Below are 25,000 nucleotides of genomic sequence, written 5' to 3'. Positions count from 1 at the left end.
TGTAAACTTTTTTTTTAGATTTTAAATGAGGAAAATAGACATATGTTAGCGAGTTAACACTATACAACATACTTTGTAAAAAAATTTTGAACTAAACTGCACAACCTAAAAGAAGTAATGCTAATCAATAGGATATGAGTCGGCTCTCTATAGAACAAAAATGATTGATTTTATTTTATTTAACATTTTTGCATTTATAAGGGGAAAAGCTTGGTAATGGATGTGACGTCTCTCTGTTATGGTGATGTTAAAGATGTAAAATTAGCATATGTCACAGCCATATCACCCTGCAGCCTAAGACCGGTTACTTACTGAAGCTAAGCAGGGCTGAGCCTGGTTAGTACCTGGATGTTACCACATGGGAAAACTAGGTTGCTGTTGGAAGTGGTGTAAGAGAGGCCAGCTGGGGGTGCTCAACCTGTGGTCTATGTGAGTCCTAATGCCCCAGTATAGTGAAGGGGACACTATACTGTCTCATTAAATTACTTGTGTGTCTTTGGTAAATCAAATTTAAAGAACCCCTATTTTGTATAAATAAAAGGTCATATTTTGGTTTTTAGCTCCAACATCGGACTGATATTTACATTTACATTTAGTCATATAGCAGACACTTTTATCCAAAGTTACTTATAAATGAGGACAAGGAAGCAATTTACACAACTATAAGATAAACTATGAATAAGTGATGTAGGCAAGTTTCACGTATGTAAAGTGTAATAAGCAAAACATTAGTAAATTGTTTTGTAATGCTCAGTTTTTCCACCTACACTTACTTTACGTCATGTAAATACCAAATGCTTAAGGCGCGACGCAGCTGCGGCTCTTAAAGGGAATGGGAGATGAGACTCTGATTAGTTTATTCTCAAAACACACCTATAACTCATTAAGAAAATAAACTCACCCCTTTTATACAAAGTGCCACGGCGCAAAGCGGATTTTCCCGTCCTTAAATTAGCAAATATGGATTCTGACACGCCCTGAAAGTGTTTGCGCCCTGCGCTTTCCGTTTTGCGCATGCATCGTGAAAATAGAGCCCCTAGTGTTTGAAGGGAAAGGCGTGTTCACGTTTTATCGGATACGGCACGTCATATTTGGAATTGTTTTATGTCAACGTTGATAAAAAACAGGCAAAAGATCCAGACGAACAACCAATCATTTCTGAAAACAGCTCTGAGTCAAATCTTTTATTTTTATCGGTATTTTTAAACAAGGTGCAATTTCAGATTTAAACATCAGCTGGATGTTTTCATTCACTTAGTGCTGTTACACACTGCACTGAAGGTCATTTACTTTCATTTTTGAGACATTTTAGAGTATTCTTACAGTAAAATACAAGCCGACACCAAAAAAAAAAAAAAACCTTAGAAAGTGTTTAGCTATTTTGGTGAAACCAAAATTTTTTCCATGGCAAGGTTGACATTTGCATGAAATTGCGCATTATTGTCCCTGATGGTAACTCCTAAGATGCTAAGAGTTGTTTGACCACAGCTTCGATCTCCAGCTCTTGGACCATATGTGATCTGCTCTACTGCATCAGTTACTTAATATGTCTGGCCGTCTCAGAAAATCAGAGGCTTCGGTTTATTGTTTGGTTTCGTCATTCAGCCTTTCATTCACTCTTTAATGACACACTGCCGTCCGTTTTTCCAGAGGCTCTGCTCTACATTTTGATGTCTCTGTTTCTAGGCACAGACACGTAACACGAAACATATGGAGCATACAAGCCTGCCAGGTATTCCCAAACACACATACACTTAAAACACATGTACAGGCAACTCATATCGATAATCAAATCAGTTAATTCAGTGATAAATCAACTATGATAAGTAAAGATGATGGTTAAGAGGACTTAAATATACACAGTTATCTGGTTTCGTGTTAAGTCGGCCCCAGAAAAGCGGCAGAAAATGAATAAATGAACAATTTCAGGACCCACAAATACAAACCCTGCAATTCAAGTCATTAAAACACACTTTTATTTCAATGTAATATTTTTTTCAGTGTGTGCTATTCCTCAAGCTTTTTATTCCAATACTTTTGGCATTGATTTTGTTCCATACATCAAGACGAATCAATTAAAAATAATAGTGAAACTGAAACTAGCTGTGCGTGTTAAATGTGCTATACATATAGCATAGATATATACACTAAATGCCGCATACGGAGCCTAAGCATGCGTCAATGCAGCTACATTTGTACAGTGCTCCCAGGACATAAGTCATTTAATCGCACTATTTAAGACTAAAGCCAATCTGAAGATGCTGGGTATTTAGCGCTGTGTACGGGTGTAGCAATAAGCAAACAAAGAAAACAAAGCACAGAGGCAGAACATTTCATAGGTAAGATTTCGTTTTTTATGGTTTTCTACGTTACGAACTTTTGTGCTCAACAAGTATTGATGATAATACAGTCTCTTACTGCACTGATCAACTGAAGAAAAGTAGCACCAACTCGCACTAAATACTAGACTTATGCTAGTTTTCTTGAACAAAATAAGCAAACAATGTAAATGAAGTATGACAACAAGATGCTATGGTGCCAGAAACTTGTATTATTGTCTGATAAGTGAACGAGTCGTTCATAACAAGGATTCATTCAAAAATGAATCGCGCCCTCCGTTAAAATGAAAAGTGAAAGCAGGAGAGGGGGTGTGTTTCAGGACAGGGATTAGATCAAATTTAAAGGGTCACGAAACACCAAAACACATTTTTTGAGCTGTTGACAGTCGTATATGTGTCCCACACTGCTAAAAACACTATTAGGACACCTATATTTCACTAAAAAGTGTAAATTGGTTGTTTTTGCGTTATTTCAAGCAAATTCGTACTTCCTGTTTGAAACGAATTTTTGAAGCTGCGTCACGGCCATGACATAATAGCGTGTATTCCAGCGTGCAGACTGGACGTCTGTGCCAGAGTGAGTCTTATTACGTCTTACAGTGTGATGCATTAATGCATGAGTAAGGCTTGGTTCAAACCAATCAGCGCGCTCTATTGTGGAACTTCATTAATATTCATTAGTGTCACCGTGTTTACGCCACAAAGACGCCACGTTGTGTTGGCAAAACAAGCGTGAAGTGTTGCTTTTATAGTTTGCTGCTGTTAAGTTTCGTTTTCATTTTCTCTCTGTGAGAGCTCAGTCTCACGTGTGGATTAACAGTGTACGCGACGCGTGACAACAATAACTTACGTGTCTAAGGAGGATTATTGTTTACCTGAGAGCTGTTCTCATCTGCAAACGCTGAAATCTGAATTAGCTTGTTGTCTTCTCTCCATAAAGACGTGGCTCTAGTTGCTGGTGATTGTCCTGTCTCTACAGATTTGGTAAGTGAGCGACCAGCGCTCTTTGTTTATTCAGTTTGTTCGTATTGAATTAAGTTACTATTGCACTGAGTGCAGAAATGTTAGCACCACATTTTGTGACCGGAATAACACACGCGGCTTTCTAATGCTACCTGCCGTGTGCATCTAAGTTTCCGGGAAATGCGGAGTTTTTTTCTCTCTCATTCGCCGTGCGGTATCAAACATTGCATGAAAAATACACGCTTGCAGCAGTTCCTTGAATCAAATATCTCGTTTGTCGCGAGAGGCATGAATGAATTCCCTGAATGAAAGAGCCAAACTGCAGTTAAAGTCCAACTTTTAATAATTTGGCAAATAATTCGACTACAGATGTCCATTTAAACACAGTCACATTGTCCGCTGTGGGTGTGTATTTTGACTCTGAAACTCGCGCGTGCACAAATAGACACTCCCACACCATCCCACTTTAGTTCCTCCGACACTCCCCCCTAAACAGAGCTGGACACGCCCACTTTTCTGACTTTTTCCAAAGTAGAGGTGTGAAAACACCCTGCTGAAACGAGGGGGTTTCATGGCCCTTTAACAGGGAGGGTGGATAATACATTTCCATGCACACAAACACACGCTCTACTCTAATGCTACCCTGTACTAAAATGGCAGCTTCAGTGACGAATTCCTTCCCATAGACAGCAACAGCATAGGCGACATTTAATGTTAATATCTATGTTCATATAAACCCGTCTAAATGAGTACATACTAAGCATTTGTTTTCCTTGCATGATGTTAATTGATTTATAGAAGTCCTTGTTAATAAAAAAAAATTCTGAAGAATATGATAGATGGATTTGAATATTTGCATTCAATCAGTCATAAAGTGTTGATAATGACTCTAATCTACTCCCATAATAGACTTTCATCATTTTGAGCAGTTGCTGTTTCTTTACACATAACATATGCATGCTCACGGCCATCATTTAAAGCAGGCATCCAATACAGGATTTTTCCAGCCATCCCGCTGCAAAATCCTTCCAATGCAAACACACACACACACACACACACACACACACACTGCTTACAGTAAAATGCCTGGCAGAGAGTCTAAACGTACTATAATCATGCACAGCTGAGACGCAACACACACACACACAGACAAAGAGAGTTACTCATGGTGAACGACTGTACGTCTCTCAATGGCCTTGTTTGACGTGTATGTGCGTGGAGTATAAAGGAGTGATAGACGACTCATTGGGGATTCCCTCTAATGTTTACATGAAGTTTCCATAGCAACTGAAGATACAGTGAGGCAGAATATGTGGGAGCGCTTCAGCGTTTTTGCGTGGGTCTTGTAATCAAGACTGAATACAACTGAAACAATGTTGACTGGAAAGTGCACAGCAAAATAGAGTTGTTTAGAAATATTGAAATGTATTTTCACAATATCTTTACCTTACGGCCTTCCACCCCGACTAAACCAACAGGACCGGGCAGACCAACATCTCCCTGCAAACACAGACAAGCAAACATGATACACAAACAACCCAGTGCTGCCATGCAAACTAACACATACAATGCAGATGCTGTTCTTCTGTTTGTGTATGCTCAATATCTACTTTAAGACTTTTCCCACTTCTAATTTTAAACCCTGGGTGGATGAACCCTGCTGAAAAATCCAGCTTGAACCAGCCTAGGCTGGTTGGCTGGTTTTAGCTGGTCGACCAAGCTGGTTTTAGAGGGGTTTTGGCCACTTCCAGGCTGGTTTCCAGCCATTTTCAGCCTAGTCTTAGCTGGTCAGGCTGGGAGATGACCAGCTAAAACCAGCTTGACCAGCCAAGCCAAGCTGGGAGTCCAGCCAAAACCGGCTATATCCATTTAAAACCAGGCTGGTCAAGCTGGTTTTAGTTGGATTTGGCTGGTCATTTTCCAGCCTGACCAGCTAAGACCAGCCTGGAAATGGCCAAAACCCCTCTAAAACCAGCCTGGTCGACCAGCTAAAACCAGCCAACCAGCCTAGGCTGGTTTAAGCTGGATTTTTCAGCAGGGAACGGTTTACACTAGCAATTCAGAAGAGGAATTAGAGCTGCTTTTTAACTGTTTATATAACCCCCCTGCACATTTGAAATATTTAACCCAATTTAATATTTTTTAACACTGTTCAAAATGACTCAGGGACCTATCATACACTCGGCGCAATAAGGCGCAATTTGTTGCTATTTTCAGACGAGCGCAACTATAATTTTTATGTTTTGCACCATGTTGTTTAAATAGCAAATGCATTTGTGCCACTTTGTGGACTCATAGGTGTGCCGAGCGAATAAGGCATCGATGAAGGCGCATTGTTATTTTGAGGAACTAAATTAGACTGCGCCACTGACCAACTGAAAGCAGGTCTAAAGTCCAGCGCAGAGCGCTTTAGTTATGCACCTATGCAGGTCCAAAACCCTTACACATTGCTTAATACACACAAGGCGCACAGCAATACACAAATATCTTTACAGATGAAAAAAAAATCAAAGAATTAAAATGTTCCCAAAACTTTTATTTTCTACTTAATATAAAAACCACTACCCCATGCCTTGTGGCGACCTTTTCAGTTTATTCATGACAATTTGCATTTTCATTATAATGTTATTATTATTATTATTATCAGCATCATTTATTATATGCATATTTATATTTGTTTCAATAAAAACAAGTTTAGATTTGTCCACCTGTCAGGTTTTGGAGACGTCTGTGTGACCTTGCGGGCATGGAATGCGTGTTTGGACATAACTCAGTTTTTGATCACACTTTGTTATTATTGGTCATTTATTTGTTTGCAGGAAATTAGAACTGAATTTAGAAATAGTTTTGAAACAAATCTTTGAGCTTAACAAACGAAATGAAGTATGTAGGCTAATGAATGTCTAATGTGGAGTGCGTACATCATCGTTTCCTTATCCACTAAAGGAAAGGAGTAAAGAGTAAAAGTAAAGTAAAGTGAAATGGCCGAATGGAGGAGGCTCATTCTTTGTGCTCGCGCTGCGGATGGTCTGTTTAACTGTTTTCTTGCCAGTGAAGTGTTTAGTTTTTCCACTTACAAACTCCCGCATGTAAATAGCAAATGCGCCATGGAGTGACACAACTGACTCTTAAAGGGAATGGGAGATGAGATTGGTTTGATGCATTTTAATGCATTTTTCTGTCCTTAAAATAGCAAAAGTGGACACGCCCTTAATGTTATTGCGCCCTGTGCCTTAGACTTTGTGCTTACACACTTAAAATAGAGCCAGTGAAGAATGTGTATGTATCTGAATGAGTGTGTGTGTTTGCTCACTTTATCTCCTTTTGGTGCTTTTCCAGGAGAGAGTCCGGGGTCTCCCTTCTTCCCCTGAAAGAACAAACGACAGAAAAGGTTGAGACTTATACTTATAAAGTTAGGGATTAAGACAATGTCATTGGTGTTTGCCCAGGCAAAAGCTAATATGCTGTTACATCATTTAACCCTTTAACTTCTACACACTATGCATTTTCTGAACCAATTTATTTGGTTAAATTCTGTTCCTGACACCATTTTAAGCAAATTTATAAAAAAAAATAATAATAAAAAACTTTAGGTGAAAACCTTTGGAAATGGTCAAACAGATGGTTACAGAATCAGTTAAAGTGTTAAATAATTCTGGGTGGATGGCAGGGCATTGCTATACAAAGTAATCTGTTCTGCATGGATGCCAGGGTGTTACTAAACAACTGCTATTGTGTTTTTTAGTGTAAATGCATAGCTCAGTTGCTTTCTTAAAGGGCACCTATCATGCAAAATTAACTTTTGGAAGCTGTTTGGACAGAAATGTGTGTAGGTATCGGGTGTACAGTCATATTGGAGGGAAATCTTCCTGAATGAAAATGAAAGTGCCAAACTGCAGTTAAAGTCCACAAATTAAGAATTTGGCAAATAATTTGATTACTGATGTCCATGTAAACACAGTCACTGCATTTTTCCTCTGCGTCTGTGTGTTGTTTTGTCTCTATGAAAATCAGCGTGTTTCCAAATTGAAACTCTCATTTTTATGCAAACCCTTCCCTCTTTCCCTTCCCTGACACTCGCTGCGTCCAAAACCGCATACTTCCATACTATATAGTACGGCAAAAACAGTATGCGAGCCGAGTAGTATGTCCGAATTCATAGAATTCGAAAGTCTGTATGCGAGAAGTACCCGGATGACTTACTACTTCCGGCGAGGTTCTGGAGTGCGCATCCCATGCATGCTGCGCTATCCCATGATGCCCCGCGAGCAAATTCATGAATGGGAGAAAAGCAATGCAATTGACACTGGTAGGTCATGTGACCATGACAAAATGGCGGATGTAATATGTCAGAATTCCATTCATACTTTTCACGTTCATACTGTATAGAACGTACTTTTCTAACGGCCGAGTAGTACGTTTAAATTCAAATGCAGTACCTACTGAGTAGTAGGCGGTTTCGGACACAGCCACTACCACCTAAACAATGCTAGATACATCCACTTTCCTGACTTTTTTCAAACTAGAGGTGTGAAAACACTGCTGAGGTGGGGGGGTTTTCGTGGCCCTTTAAAGGCACAGGCGCAAAACAGCTTCAACTCCTTCTGACCCAAAAATTTACATTTTCAACAGGGTATAATCTAATATGATCTGATGGATATTTTTACCTGAAACTTTACAGACACATTCTGAAGACAAAAAAAAGGCTTAGGCCTGATTACACTAATGCGTTTTAGTTTTAAAACAGTGTTTTGGATCAAAAACGATCCGCGTCCACACTAGCGTTTAACCTAGCGTTTCTGAACATATCTCCGTCCACACTACGCCACCAAAAACGTATATCACGTGACCATTCGCGCACTCTGAGCATGCGCGTTCTAGTATAAACAGGAAGCATGTGTCACGCTCAGCATTTGGTTATTGTTAGTCAACAAAAACCGGTTGAACAATGAACGCGATGTCAAAGAAAGCAAGAGAGGTATTTTTGTGGACAGACGATGAGGTCGAGTTATTACTAAACGTAACAAATGAATAACTGCACAATGGCGCCTCAAACAGACAATAGTGCAAACAACGCTCCCATTTCTGTGTCCATGTTGTTGTTTACAGTGAAGGCTGGTCTGCTGTCTTCTGGTAGCATTAAGATCATGTGTTATAGTCATGTGATAGGGGCTTGACAAATAAGGAAAGGATACGCAATGACACGAAAGCCCCAATCAGGTAGCGAATCTCAGCAGCCCCGCCTCCATTTTCAGATGTCTCCGTTTTCCCCCATCCACACTGAGACAGAGCAGCAGCGTTTTAGAATGAAAACGGCCTCTCCAGCATTTCTAAAACGCTCCGTTTTCGGCGCTCGAAAACTCCGGCGTAGTGTGGACGGATGGCGTAACTGTTGCAAAACTTATGCGTTTTCAAACTAAAACGCTTTCGTGTAAACGGGGTCTCAGATCTAGTTAAGGGGATCAAAAAAGTGGCCCCTAAATATGTTTTGCTACTTCCTAATCCACCAGGCCCACTCAACAGCACAGCTCCTGGCAAACAACACTAAAGATGCTAATCAGATCAAAACACGGCTGTTATTTAAACAGCTTGTTTTGAGCTTCATACGTTACAGTAATTAAGGGTTTGTGTGCGCACGTTCATGCACTTGAGTCGCAGACATGCGGGAAGTCTCTAGGCCGTTACACCTTAACTAAGTTTGTCTTCAAAGACGGCCTGGAATAATTAAACACAGAAAAGCACAGACCATGCAATCACACAAACACACACCCTGCTGAGCTGCTCGCCTTGTTTACCACCTTTGTTGCATTTACAGGGATAAAACAGGCAAACCAATCACACACCAGGACATCACACGCACACGCACACACATCTAACCTGGAAAATGTTTAGTTTATAGCCTGTCTTTTTCACACTAAAGCTACACAAGCGCTCTTTTCTATATCATGGGAAAGACTTTCCACAACCTGCTGGGCTTGTTCTAAGTTTAAATAAATCAAAGTGTGTGTATGTGTGTGTGCATGTGTTTCCAAAACCTTGTCCGCGGGGTTTTGCATGCAGCCCAATAGTACCAGCAGGCGGTGCGGTGATGACAATAACAGAAGGTCAAACAGAGGAAGATGAGCAGAGCAGTACATGGGATCAGACTGCAGATAATCTGACAGTGAGTGAGGGTTTTTACCTTCAGTCCTGTAGGACCGGGTCGACCTGGCTTGCCATGTGGTCCAGGAGGTCCCTATAAGAAATGACATAAAAACAACGCACACATTAGAAATTAGAAAATTAGAAATTAACATTAGAAATAAACAATTAAGCAAAGTGGAAAAGCATGTGTTAATTCTCCTACTGCAGTGCAATAGCATTAGCACCCCTTGTGGCAGTGTTGAGAAGACAACTGCATTATAATGCTTGAAAGTAAAGGGGTAGTTCACAGAAAAATGAAAATTTGCTTACACCTAAGTCATCCATCTAATTTCTTTTCGGATTAGTCCCTTTATTATTCAGGGGTCGCCACAGTGGAAGGAACCGCCAACTTATCCATCATATGTTTTACGCAGCGGATGCCCTTCCATCAGCAACCCATCGCAGGGGTTTTCCACTTGCATGGGTTTGAAACCCATGCAAACTCCACACAGAAATGCCAATTGGCCCAGCTGAAGCTCGAACCAGCGACCTTCTTGCTGTGAAGCCACAGCGAAACCCACTCCATCCTCACACTTAAGAGATTAATGCAATTCTTTTCTTGACTAAACATGAAACAAGATATTCGGAAGCATGTCGGATCTGTAGTAGAAACAAAGAATACTAAAAGGAAATGAATGGCAGATTTTTCCAACATTCTTCAGAATATCTTCTTGTATATAACTTCTTTAAAACAAGTGAAGGATGCGCTTTAAGAAATGCTGGAGTATTTCAAGCTAAATTGAGTAAAATGTTGGGATAAAATTGTCCTATTTATTTAACAAAAAAATAAATAAATAACCTGCAGTTGGATTTGTCCCTATTACATCAGGAATTGGGTTGAAATAACCTGCCATTTTTTAACATGAAGTAAATGATGACAGGGTTTTCTTTTTTGTGTGAGCTATCCATTTAAACTACCTGACCCTTTTTTCTATGTTGGCGGTTCATTCTGCTGTGGCGACCCCATATTAATAAAGAGACTAAGCTGAAAAGAAAATGAATGAACCCTTTTTTCTGCTTCTTATGTTGTGTTCACATCAGACAAGGCACGTGCGAATAAATTGCGCTATTTGCACATAAATAGATGCGTGAACATTTTGAGTTTACTCGCTTCATTCAGGAGTCAAATTCACTTCACAATAAACGCAGATTTGCGTCATGGACAGGGCTTCTGTCTGCCCACTGACTCTAGCTTCGTTGCTAAATGGCCAACATGGACTTTATTTGGATAGTAGCTGTGCTTTATGTGCTTTAGGAAGGCTGAAAAACAGCGTAGATTCTTTTGGCACCATGTCTGAGTCCACTAGATCCTTTCAGAAGTGCACTCAGCTCTGTGAGTTAATCAACTCCTGCAGAAACTACACCTGGATGATGGAGGCTTTGAGCAGTGCTTCAGAATGACCCGAGCCCTGTTTAATGAACTGTTGTCCGGTGTCGGCAAGAGGATTTGTCATTGGGTCACCAACAACAGGCACCATGTCAAAATCAATAGTCAATATTTTATGCACATTCAACTTCTTCCTTGTTTACATTCATGCACATCACCAACATGATTCAGATTGATGGGTTTTGATTGCCTTTTTTAATAATCAATAAATTTTAACAATTTAACAGTAGTAGTTTGGTTTAGTTTGCTATTTTCTTGGCCGATACATCTAGGACACTGGTGCCAAACTCAGTTCCTGGAGGACCTGTTGAGTATGCTTTAAGTATTATGAGTTCAGGCCTGTAGCCAGCCTGGTGAAGGGGTGGTTCTGTTTTTCTCAAAAAGTGGACCTTTTTGCAAATATACAGCTCATTTTTTGTTAAATTATGAGACCTGAATACTAAATTTAGGTGACATTTTAAGCACTATTGTTAGCTGGATTAGCTTGTTGGATGATTATTATAACCACACTTTTTGATGAAAAAATATTTCCTAAATATTTAGAATAAAGAAATATGACAAATATTTGTTTTTAAAATAGAAATTAATTACATCATATATAATTATATTAAAAAAACATTTTAGATTAAAAACTGCAGCCTAGTGTGATTTATTAAGCAAATAAAAAACTGGCCAGCACATTCAACATTCCAAATTAAGATTTTCACATTTTTTCTAGCCTCTCTTGTAAAAGTGCTTCACACTTTTTTATTGGTCATGTTTTCTTTTAGAATAGGGTCTAAGATTTATAGAATAAAAGTTTCCTGTAAAATGTTTTCTCTTTTTAAAACCAATACAGTAGCAAAAGATGACTTTGTGTACGTCAGAAGTTTTATAGCACAGCTGGATGTTGAACTCTTGAAAAATAAATGTTTGCATTGGCCAAACCTGATTAGCTGAAGTCACACCAGGATTCTGCTAGATCTTAAAGCCTTTTTTAATGGGATATTGTCACTATATGATGGGATAGCAGTCAAAATAGGACGAATGAGCTCATGTATGGAACCAATTCTGGACCTTTATCAGTGAGGGGTGGGTCTTCGGAACCACCTGAACCCTCCCCCCACCCCCCGGCTATGGGCCTGGAGTAAGCTTTTTGGTCCCACTTTATATTAAGTGTCCCTAACTACTATGTACTTACATCAAAAAATAAATACAATGTACTTACTGTGTTTATAATGTATTTGAGAACACGTGGTGCTTTTGAGTTGGGATAGAGGTTGGTTTATGGACAGGTTTGGTGGCATGGGTAGGTTTAAGGGTGGGTTAAGGTGTAGGGAATGGTCAGCAGTGTATTTACAAATGTAATTACAAAAGTTAATTAAAGATGTAATTACATACATGTATTTAATCAAGCATAAGTACACAGTAAATACATGTATTTACATAATAACTACATCGTAACAAACTATTAATTCCCATGTAAGTACATATTAGTTAAGGCCACTTAATATAAAGTGGGACCAGCCTTTTTTTTAATTCCAGATACAATTTATACTATAGAAGTCAACTCTTCACTCGCTATACTTTTGACCTTTCATGTGACCCTGTCCCTGCTCTGAGAGCACTTCATTTAAATGACTTCCCACCCGTCAAAGGTCAGAGGTCAGAGTGAGGCTCAAGGTCATTGGGTGTTACTGAAAGAAAACAGTCCATGAATAAGCCCAAATCAAGTGATACTATGCCATAAGTCAAAACAATAGCAATAAATATATATTATTGGCAGCTTACATAAAGTTAATCTCCATGTGTAACAATCATGGGAATAAACAAAGACAAGTCTCAGATTTTCACCCGGACATGCATTGAAATGCGATTTACCTGTACATATAATGTATCTGCTATATTTTATTTAACCAGAAAACACTAGTTATGAGATTAATAATAGATAATGTAGCCGTGGATAATACACAGCATACATTTGTTATGGATATTCATTCATTCATTTGAATAATTCATTTTCTTTTTGGCTTAGCTCTTTTATTAATCAGAGGTCGCCACAGCGGAATGAACCGCCAACTTTTCCAGCATATGTTTTACGCAGCGGATGCCCTTCCAGCTGCAACCCATCCCTGGGAAACACCCATACATGCTCACATTCATACTCATACTCTACGGTCAATTTTAGCTTATTCAATTCACCTGTAGCGCATGTCTTTGGACTTGTGGGGGAAACTAGAGCACATGGAGGAAAACCCACGCCAACATGGAGAGAACTCCACAAAAAAAATGCCAACTGACCCAGCCGAGGTTTGAACCAGCGCCCTTCTTGCTTTGAGCACTTACCCACTGCGCCACCCATGGATATTTATATTTATTTAATACAATATTAACAGTGCAGATTTTTTAAAAACGACCAATAAGACGATATATCTCTTTATTAATTTAAATCTGCATTGTTAAAATTGCATATTAACTAAAGAAAAGTTGCAATAAATTAAACTTGATTTACCTCCACAATTTATTATTCACATTTCACACAATCTATCAACTTGTTTATGGAATTCAATGTTTTTCCCCCTTTATTTTACACTTTAAAATGTTTTAAGAATAGAAAAGTCCACTAAAGGAGGTCGAGCTTTCTCATATATGGCTCCTAAACTCTGGAATAGCCTTACTGATAATGTCCGAGGCTCAGACACGCACTCTCTCAGTTCAAAACTAGATTAAAGACCTATCTTTTTAGTAAAGCATGCACACAATGCATCACATAACTGTAGGATGCCTAAGTGTGCTCCATGAGGGTGAGATGTGTTGCGTTTTAAGTTGCGCACGATGTGTTATTTATTCAGAGGTGTATATTAGGAGAAAGCAAAGGATGAGGAGAAAGTGCAAATAACGTAGGCTGACTTTACTGAAAGGTCTCTTAGTTCTAACAAGCAAATACACACACACACACACACACACACACACACACACACACACACACACACACACACACACACACACAAACAGCAGGCATTTAACATATAAAGGGTGCCTGACTGAACAAGGCCTAGTAGTCAGACTTTAACACAAGCTTCACGCACACACAGGCCTTTGACGCGTGAACACTACATGTTGACTTCAGTTGCTAAAACAACACCTCACACTCTTGCCATCCTGTCAACAAAGGTCAAAGTTCAAGCAGGGTCTCAAGGGTCTGTGTGTGTTTGATTGGGACTGAAGATTCTTCACAAGCACTCCTTATTCAAAGCCAGAGACCACCCAAAAAACAACAAATCATCTACTGTCTGTGTATTAAAGCTCTAAAACACTTGAAACACAGCACAGCATGGGATTTGTGCTTGCAATTAAACCATTTGTGGCACCTAATCTAACTCTTTATGTGTAATATGCTAAATTATTAGACGACCCGTGTTATTTGCATTCTTTTTCATATATTCAATTCTTCTTTAATCGAGAGAATATTAATGGGACATATTTTTAAACATAATAGTTTTAATTTTTGATTTTTAATAACTGATTTCTTGTGTCTTTGCCATGATGACAGTAAATAATATTTAACTAGATATTTTGTAAGATACTAGTATTGAGCTTAAAGTGCAATTTAAAGGCTTAACTAGGTTAATTAAGGTTAATTGTAGGCACGTCATTGTAAAACAGTGTCAAAAAATAAATGAAATCAGCTTTTTTTATTCCCACCAAACTAAATAAATAAGAATATATAAATAAAAAAATATAATAGGAATATAAGTAAAAAAATATAATAGGAAATACTGTAAAATGTCCTTGCTGTATTAAACATCATTTCATATTTAAATGATTTTTAATGATTTTGAAAAGTTAAAACAATATTTAAAAAAGAATTAAACTTTATATTAAATAACAGGGCTAATAAATTAGCTTTCAACTGTATTTCTGTATTTCTAAAATAAATGGTATGAGCTTTATTAATGCACTGTACTGCTGTACTTCTTTATAAACATCCTTCTCTAAGCAATCTTTTATATTGCATTACCTGTAATAATAATATAAATGTCATTTTTATTAAATACATAATACTGTACAGATTATTCTAAATGATCAGTTAACTATTTTATTTTCCTAAATTTCTAAAATAAAAATTTTATATTTATTTATATTTGTTTGTATTATTATTATTTATATATATAATCTTATTAAATGTTATATTAATATAATAATATAAATATATATAATATAGATATATATATATATATATATATAATATAAATATATTTTATATTATTATGTATGTATATATATATATATATATATATATATATATATATATATATATATATATATATATATATATATATATATATATATATATATATATATATATATATATATATATATATATATATATTTATATATATATATATATATATATATATGCACACTGTATGTATATTATTATATACTTATATTATAGGTGGGCATAGATTAATTTTTTTAATCTAGATTAATCTAGATTAAAATGGTTCATTTGAATTCTGCCGAAGGCAATCAGAATATGTGTGCTACCCAAATAATGACTAAAGTAAGTGTTTGAGAACGGGTTTCTCAAGCCAGGTGGCGCATTAGACCAGGGGCTCATCTCCTGTTTCCAAACTGCATCACAAACTGCTTGAGAAACTGATCTACTATGAAAACTGGTGATGAAAATAAATGATGTTCAATGAGATGTACTTGTATTTACTAACTGTTTATTCAGTTACACATGAATTTCGAACTGTAGGCCTACATAAGCTCCAAAAAGCGATTTCATACTTGCTTTTGATGTACGTACATAAAGAAAATGCTGCTTCTCAAAGCCAAATTTACAGAACCCTGACGTTGTGTCAAACATTGAGTATGTTTACATGGGCAACAATACTTTAATATGATTTTAATATGATTAAAACAATACTCTGATTAAGAGTCTACCATGTAAACAGTGATTTTTGATTACCTTAAAGCGACTTAAGTCATAACTGAAATAAACAGGAATGGAATTAAGACATGTGGAGTATGCAGATATTAGTGGCATTACTGAAGTAAACATCGCAATCAAACTATTACCGTCATGTAGGACTCTTCACCATATTTTCCAACAAGATCCACTGTCAGTAAAAGACCGCACACACACAAACACACATCGCAAAATGCAAAAGTATTTTTCTTTCCATTTGGCGTGCGTTATTAAATTCCATAACACTCTCACCAGTCCTTACTCCTTATTTGCGTCTACTACCCCAGTTTGTCATGAGGACATGAATGAATGAGTTAAAGTGAAACTGTCGAACTGCAGTTAAAGTCACCCAAAATTACAGGAAATTCTAACATGAAAGCACTTCACTTAAGGACCTTAATTATATTATTGTCTATTAAGGCAAATAACTAGACTACAGTTGCCCATGTGAGCATAGTCAGTGGTGTCTTCGGAGTAAGTGAAAGATCCAGAACGGCATCCTGCTGATTTGATCAGAAGGGCACTGTTTTGTCCGACGACTCACCGGTCAGGTATACATCCGCGCTACAACATCAAGGTGAAAGTCATCATAGCTTGCGTAGAATAGACCCAGCTCCCAACCCAACTTTGAGAATAGATTAACGGCAATATTTTTTTTATTGTGTGATAAGACATTATCGTTTAACGTTAACGCAGCATGTTAATGCCGATAACAGCCCACCACTAATATATTCATTCATTCATTTTCTTTTCAGCTTAGTCCCTTTATTAATCTGTGGATGCCACAGCGGATGACCTTCCACCTGCAACCCAACACTTACACTACGGACATTCATTCATTCATTTTCTTGTCGGCTTAGTCCCTTTATTAATCCAGGGTCACCACAGCGAAATGAACCGCCAACTTATCCAGCAAGTTTTTACGCAGCCCACCTCTGGGAAACATCCACACACACATTCACACACACATTCACACACACACTCATACACTACAGACAATTTACCATACCCAATTCACCTGTACCGCATGTCTTTGGACTGTGGGGGAAACCAGAGCACCTGGAGGAAACCCACACGAAGGCAGGGAGAACATGCAAACTCCACACAGAAACACCAACTGAGCCGAGGTTCGAACCAGCGACCCAGCGACCTTTATGCTGTGAGGCGACAGCACTACCTACTGCGCAACTGCCTCGCTGACAATACGGACAATTTTAGCTTATTCAATTCACCTATAGTGCATGTGTTTGGACTGTGGGAGAAACCGGAGCACGCCAGAGGAAACCCTCGCCAACACGAAGTGAACATGCAAACTCCACACAGTAATGCCAACTGACCCAGCAGGGGTCCAAACACATGCGTGGTAGGTGAATTAAATAAACTAAGTGTCTATAAGTGTGTGTGTGTGTGTGTGTGTGTGTGTGTGTGTGTGTGTGTGTGTGTGTGTGTGTGTGTGTGTGTGTGTGTGTGTGAATGAGTGTGTATGGATGTTTCCCAGTGCTGGGTTGCAGCTGGAGGGGCATCCGCTGTGTAAGACATATGCTGGATAAGTTGGCTGTTCATTCCACTGTGATCGCTCCTGATGAATAAAGGGACAAAGCCGAAGGAAAATGAATGAATGAATGAATAAAAAGCAAATATGCAAGTGCAGATGAGTGAAAATTTTAATTATTAATAAAATGAACTTTTTTGATTTTATATAAATCCTTCAAAATATTCTATATTTATTTACATTGATATTTATACAGTAGCTTTAAATTACATTTATATAAACAGGAATATATTAATATAAATATATTATTAATATTACTAATATTAATTTATACAATAAACTTATGTTAAATATGTAATGATATACATTTTGATCCTGCCAGAAGGAAAAAAAATTATATATAAAATTCAACAATTCATAAAACAAAGAAAAGCAGATAAGCGAGTGCAGACGGACGAGTGAAAGTGGACGAGACACAAATCCAGAGCAGCATTAGTGTTTTGTTCTTGGGTCAGTTTGACCTGCTGATGAGACAAAACAGACACACACACACACACTCACACAAACACACACACACACTGGCGAGCAGCAATAAAGCGCAAATCCAGCAGGAGAAACAGAGTGTGGGAGATTTTATAAGACACTGCACTTTACACACTTCCTGTTTATACGAGAGGTCAAAGGTCGATGGCTCTCATCGTTTAACACTCACCCGCGGTCCTCGCATCCCGGGCTGCCCTGGTTTACCTGGAGGTCCCGGTAATCCCTGCCAAACACAAGAGAGCACTTATGAACCAAACACAGAGGTGTGCTGATACTGCTGTCAGCCTCTATTTCAAAACCAAACACAGCGGGAGGAAACAGGAAGTCATTTGACGGAATTTCCTTCTTCTGATAATGAGCTATAGATTTACACTGAATCCCACTGTGTGAGTGTGAGTGTGTGTGTGTGTGTGTGTGTGTGTGTGTGTGTGTGTGTGTGTGTGTGTGTTTTTATGAAAAGATCCCTGTTGGCAGTTTCTATAGCTTAGAAGAGATCTAACACTCCTACAGGTATTGGAGCAGTTATTTGTTTTTGTAAAATATCTGGTCGAATGTTTTATATTTGTAAAGTAAAAGTTATTTTATTTATACTAAATATGTATTCATGACTTAAGATGCAAATATGTGTCCTTATATCTGAATATGTATAAATGGTTACTTGAAAAAAAAGTAATATTTTGTTTAATAAATAAATTAATATTAATTAAACATATTCAAAATATTTTTTATTTAATCGTAAAAACTATTTTAAATGTATAAAAAATGATTCATATTTTGCTTAATGTAGATTTTTATTAATTATACTAATCAATTAATTTATATGAATTCATTCAGATTTATTTTTTAAAACAAGTATTTTTGTTATAAATAAAAATAAAAAATAAAATAAATCACTAAGGATTTATTAGGGTGGATTATTTTACAATATTTACAAAATAGAAATAGCTATTTATAATTATTAGTATTTTTAGAATATACAATATTATAATATATTATATTATATATTTCTAAAAATACTACCTGTTATAAATAAAGTTATTTTTATTTTGTAAATATTGTGAAATAATCCACCAATTATAATCTATTGATATAAATAAAGGATTCTTATAAATATTATTTTACTTTATTTATTTATGTAGTAGAAGTTAATACATATATATATATATATATACACATACATATATACACATTTATACTTATACACATACATATATACTCACATATACAGTTGAAGTCAGAATTATTAGCCCCCCTGTTTATTTTTTTTACCCAATTTCTCTTTAACGGAGAGCAGATGTTTCAACACATTTCTAAACGTAATAGTTTTAATAACTCATTTCTAATTAGGATAATTTCTAATAATAAGATAATATATTTATCTTTGCCATGATGACAGTAAATAATGTTAGACTAGATATTTTTTCAAGACACTTCTATACAGCTTAAAGTGACATTTAAAGGCTTAACTAGGTTAATTAGGCAAGTTAGTGTGATTAGGCAAGCTATTGTATAATGATGGTTTGTTCTGTAAACAAACATAGCTTAAAGGGGCTAACACTATTGCCCTTAAAATGGTTTTTAAAAAAATTAAAACTGCTTTTATTCTGGCCAAAATAAAACAATAAGACTTCCTCCAGAAGAAAAACTATTATCAGACATACTGTGAAGATTTCCCTGCTCTGTTAAACATCATTAGGGAAATATTTTTAAAAAATAAAAAATAAATAAAAGGGAGGCTAATAATGCTGACTTTAACTGTATATATTGTATATGTTATTATTATTACTATTGTTGTTGTTGTTGTTGTTGTTGTTATTATTTTTGTTATTATTAATAGTAATAAAAACTATTTAATTTGAAACTACATATAATGAGAAAGCAGTTATTCCAAATAAAAAATAAATAAACTAACCCCAAACTTTTCACCAATAGTGAAGTTTCAAATAAAAATTATTACTCCAGTCATTATTACTTTTATTATTATTAATAATAATATTCATATTAATAATAATAATACTAACACTACTACTACTAATGATAATAATAATAATAATAACAGTAATAATAATTAATATTAGAATGATTTCTGAAGAATCATGTGACTGAAGACTGGAGTAATGAAGCTGGAAATTCATCTTTAAAACCAGTGGAATAAATGATTCAGTTAAATGATAAACTACTTTTGAACAGTTATTTTATACCAATTGTTCTGTATTTTGATGAATAAATGCAGCCTTCGTGAGCAGGAGAAGCTTATTTTAAAACCTTTCAGACCCCAAACATTTAACCAGTAGTATATATATATATATATATATATATATATATATATATATATATACATACACACACACACACACACACACACACACACACACACACACACACACACATATATATATATACATACATACATACATACATGCATACATGCATACGTACATACATAAACATATATATATATATATATATATATATATATATATATATATATATATATATATATATATATATACATACATACATATATATATACATATATATATATATATATATATATATATATATATATACATATATATGCCTATTAATAAATGATTGATTCATATTAATGATGTATAAAACACTTTCTCTCTGCAATGATTGACGCATACTGCATTTTTTTTTAAAACAACACTACAATGGGCAGCCAATGATACTTCATGCTATTTCTTTCTGTAAAAAATGTAACATTTTTAATCTACCTGCCAACAATGGCTATTTGCTCCAAAAGTGTTTTAAAACAACACTCTTTTAAGCCATTTCAGAGCAAAAACATCATCAAATGGCCAAAAATATCAAGATTTTTCCGGTAATTTCACTCAGCCGGTATCATATAGATCAACATATTTGTTGAAACAGAGGCTCTGTCCTCCAGCCCCAGAGCAGTGCCACGCGGCGCAGGATGAAAGAGCTCCATTGAGCTGTGTGTGTGTGTGTGTGTGTGTGTGTGTGTGATGGAGGAGGGGAAGGGGCTCCTCATCCGCATACATGTACACAGACTCAAACACAGCCCCACATACACCCACAAACCCCTGAATCAACAGCCAGATCCTCCCATGATGCAACACTGCTTTTAGACTTCACTACTGCAACTGTCTACTACTGAAGTTTGCAATGGTACAGACTGCTCATGGTCCACTTTGCATCTCGGTATATAGGGTCAAAATATAGGGACTAAAATCTTTCTGTGAACTATTTCACAATATACATTTATTCATTCATTCATTTCCTTTTCTTTAAATAATCTGGGGTTGCCACAGTGGAATGAACCGCCAACTTATCCAGCATATGTTTTACGCAGCAGATGCCCTTCCAGCTGCAACCGATCACTGGGAAACATCCATACACTCATTCACACACATACACTACAAACAATTTAGCTTACCCAATTCACCTGCACCGCTTGTCTTTGGACTCTTTTGGACTTTTAAAAGTTTTTTTCTACATATTTATAAACATAATAGTTTATTTATACTCTGTCCTAATAAACTTATTTATTTTGTGTTTGCTATGATGACAGAAAATAATATTTTACTACATTGTAAATTAGCAGTTTTCCGTATTTTATGATTCATTCATTTTCTTGTCAGTTTAGTCCTTTTATCAATCCGGGGTCACCACAGCGGCCTAGTGGCGGGTCTGAGCACTGCTTAGAGATCAACTGGACATCGGACCATTGCTGGAACGATCAGTGCTGTTCAACCCGAATGGGCTATCTGTGTGCTAAACCACTTGTACCGTGTTAGTGTGACTGTAACCACAGTGGAATAAACTGCCAACTTATCTGCATATGTTTTAAGCAGCGGATGCACTTCCAGCTGAAACCCATCTCTGGGAAACATCCATACACACTCATACACAATGGACAATTTAGCTTACCCAATTCACCTGTACCGCATGTCTCTGGACTGTGGGGGAAAACGGAGCACCCGGAGGAAACTCACGCAAACGTGGGGAGAACATGCAAACTCCACACAGAAACGCCATCTGACCCAGCCGAGGCTTGAATCAGTGACCTTCTTGATGTGTTGCAACAGCACTACCTACTGCGCCACCGCGTAAGCAGTAGCTGCGTCCCAAATGGCACACAATAGACTATGCACTATGTACCCATGCACTTAGAAACTCAACAGTATAGTATACGTATGTAGTGTCTTCCCAAATGGAGCACTAATGATTTTTTACTACGCGGAAATTCAAACAATTTCCCAGATGACGTTTGCCGGTTGCTAAATAAATCAAATAAACGACCAAACCATCAAATAATACCTGCCACGAGTATAACCACATTCACCATCGGGAGGCGCTATAATCACTCTAGTAGGAGATTTTTGCTTTCACAATCCAAAATAAATGAAGTAACCCAACATGAGCACCCGATAGCTCCGCCCCTTCCGCTACATGAGCGAAACTGACGTGGTTGAGTGCGTGAATAACTCCACAACTCTTTTTACTGGTCGAAAAAGTGCATCCTTGGGTAATTAAAGTGCACTTATTCTGTTAAGAGTTTTCAGTGAGAACGCACTGCTTACACTATCTATACAACAAAATGGCGTAGTAAATAGTGCATAAGTATGCAATTTGGGATGCATCTAGTGATTTTCAGGTTTTTCAGGCATCTGTTTGTTAGTTGAGGAACCAGAGAGGTAGTTGCAGATTAGTAAGGAAAATGGAGACTAAATAGTTGAGTTTTTAGTCGCTTTTTGAAGACAGCGAGTGACTCAGCCGTTCTGATGCACTTAGGGAGTTAATTCCACCAACCACGAGGCGATGTTCATTCACAGAACGCAAGTTTCTGGAGTGCCTATAGATCTGCAGAAGTGAGAGCAGATAAGAAGGGGCGCAGCCAGAAATCGCTTTGTAAGCAAACATCAGAGCTTTAAATTTGATGCGAGCAGCAACTGGCAGCCAGTGCAAACGAATGAGTAGCGGAGTGACATGTGCTCTTTTAGATTCATTAAAGACCACTCGTGCTGCTGCGTTCTGAAGCATCTGAAGAGGCTTGATAGAGTTAGCTGGAAGCCCAGCTAGTAGAGAGTTGCAATAGTCCAGTCTGTAAAGAACAAGAGCTTGAACAAGGAGTTGAGCTGCATGTTCAGATAAGAAGGGTCGGATCTTTCTGATGTTGTAGAGTGCGAATCTGCACGATCGAGCAGTTCTAGAGATGTGGTCAGAGAAGTTTAGTTGGTCATCAATCGTTAGTCGTTTATTTTTGTTGTTGGTGTGGTTCGCTTTCACACGGAAAAGTTTCTAAACAGACTAAAAGAGCTAAAACAAGTCATGTGTGAGTAAACTCTCCTCACATTGGTCAGAGTTTCATGGTTTATTTTGCAGAGTCCTGCTCAGGTGTTAAACGCCCTTATTTTAATTTATTGGAGATGGGCAATAAGACATGATAAGCGGAAAGCTGCGCTTTAATTTTGAATGGTGACAACCTCAGACATCGTCACTAGATATAAATCAGAGGTAAGACTCTCCCATGCATAGCCCTCGGCTAGACTGCAGTTCGGTCAATGTTCCTGACGGACTAACAGCTCTCGTTAATAGTTCAGCATGCTTTCACTTTCGTATTTAACATGAAACGAATGGGAATGACATCTCACCATACTCATCATTCTCTCTTCATATAGCCATATCCGCCTAATACATATCCATAATACACTGGGATATAGCCGGGCTCAGATTGTATCGCTTTCTCACTACAATTGATCCACTCCAGAGTTCATTTCAATCGAGCCGAGACCACCCAATAGTATCTGGATGCAGCTTTTATGATGCGAGCTGAGACTGCATCACTCAGCGAATGTCAGACTCAATGCACTCAAATAGAGCTAGTGACGTCACTGTGACAGGTAGGGTTAGGGGTGGGGTTAGGTGAGCCCATTAAAAAGCATTGGATGCAGCCCAGATTGCACTGCACCAGGTCTGCAGCCAGACCCCTCTCAGACCACCTCATTCAGGCGATCTCGGACCGGTTGATTTGGTGCGGATCAGAGCGTGATTGCTGGTTTCACATATGCTAAATGAACTGCGCTACCTGGGCAAACAAGACAGGTTCAGAAACAAAAGTCTAGGGGCTCTATTTTGACGGTCCATGTGCAGAGCGCATAACGCAGGGCGCAAACGCTTTCAGGGCGTGTCAGAACGCATTTTTGCTAATTTAAGGACGGAAAAATCCGCTTTGCGCCATGGTGCATGGTCTAAAAGGGTTGAGTTTATTTTCTTAATGAGTTATAGGTGTGTTTTGAGAATAAAACAATCAGACTCTCATCTCCCATTCCCTTTAAGAGCCAGCTGCGTCGCTCCATAAGCGCATTTTGACGTAAAGTAAGTTCACTTTCGCTTTTGCTCTCGTGAATAGGGAAACCTTACCACACAGACATCAATTAGCCTATAAATAATTAATTTAGTTTGTTAAGCGCAAAGATTTGTTTCAAAACTATTTCTAAATTCAGTTCTAATTTCTAGCAAACGAATAAATGAACAATAATAACGAAGTGTGTTCAAAATACTGAGTTTTTTTCAAATACACTTGCTATGCCCAATATGATTTAAAACCTAACAGGTGGACAAATCTAAGCTTGTTTTTAAAAAACAAATATAAATATGGATATAATAAATAAAACTGCTAATAATAATAACACTATACAAAAGCAAATTGTTATGAATGAACTGAAAAAGCCTCCCAAGATGAAGAAAGTAAGGCAGTGGTTTATAAATTCATGTAGGCTAGAAATTAATATGTTTTGTAATATTTTAATCATTTATATTTATATCCTGTATATATCCTTATTATATATATATATATATATATATATATATATATATATATATATATATATATATATATATATATATATATATATATATATGTAAAGATAATTGCGTATTGCTCTGCATCTTGTGTGTAGTGTGTAAGCCAGGCGTACTTTGCGCCAGACAATAGACGGACTTTGTTTTGGTCTAAAGAACAGACTATTTACAGTTTCTCAAAATAGCAACGCGTCAAAACACGCCTGCTTTTTTAGACCAGAACGCCTATGGGCACACATTTGAGCGCAAATGCATTTGCTATTTAAACAGTGTGCCGCAACACC

At 37.2% G+C, this 25,000-nt stretch overlaps 1 protein-coding gene across 4 annotated transcripts in view; it reads right to left on the bottom strand.

Annotated features, from left to right (window-relative positions):
• The window catches only part of col27a1a (collagen, type XXVII, alpha 1a), a 228,928-nt gene that overhangs the window by 118,440 nt on the left and 85,488 nt on the right, over positions 1-25,000 (bottom strand). For all 4 annotated transcript variants that reach the window (XM_073934154.1, XM_073934155.1, NM_001163294.1 and 1 more), the window contains 4 exon segments: positions 18,034-18,087; positions 9,484-9,537; positions 6,616-6,669; positions 4,749-4,802 (listed from right to left, as the gene is read on the bottom strand). In XM_073934154.1, coding sequence (XP_073790255.1) covers positions 4,749-4,802; positions 6,616-6,669; positions 9,484-9,537; positions 18,034-18,087 — 216 coding nt within the window.

This window comes from Danio rerio, chromosome 21 (assembly GCF_049306965.1).
Source record: "Danio rerio strain Tuebingen ecotype United States chromosome 21, GRCz12tu, whole genome shotgun sequence".
In the NCBI taxonomy this organism is placed as follows: Eukaryota; Metazoa; Chordata; class Actinopteri; order Cypriniformes; family Danionidae; genus Danio; species Danio rerio.
This window is presented reverse-complemented; position numbering and strand designations above follow the sequence as displayed.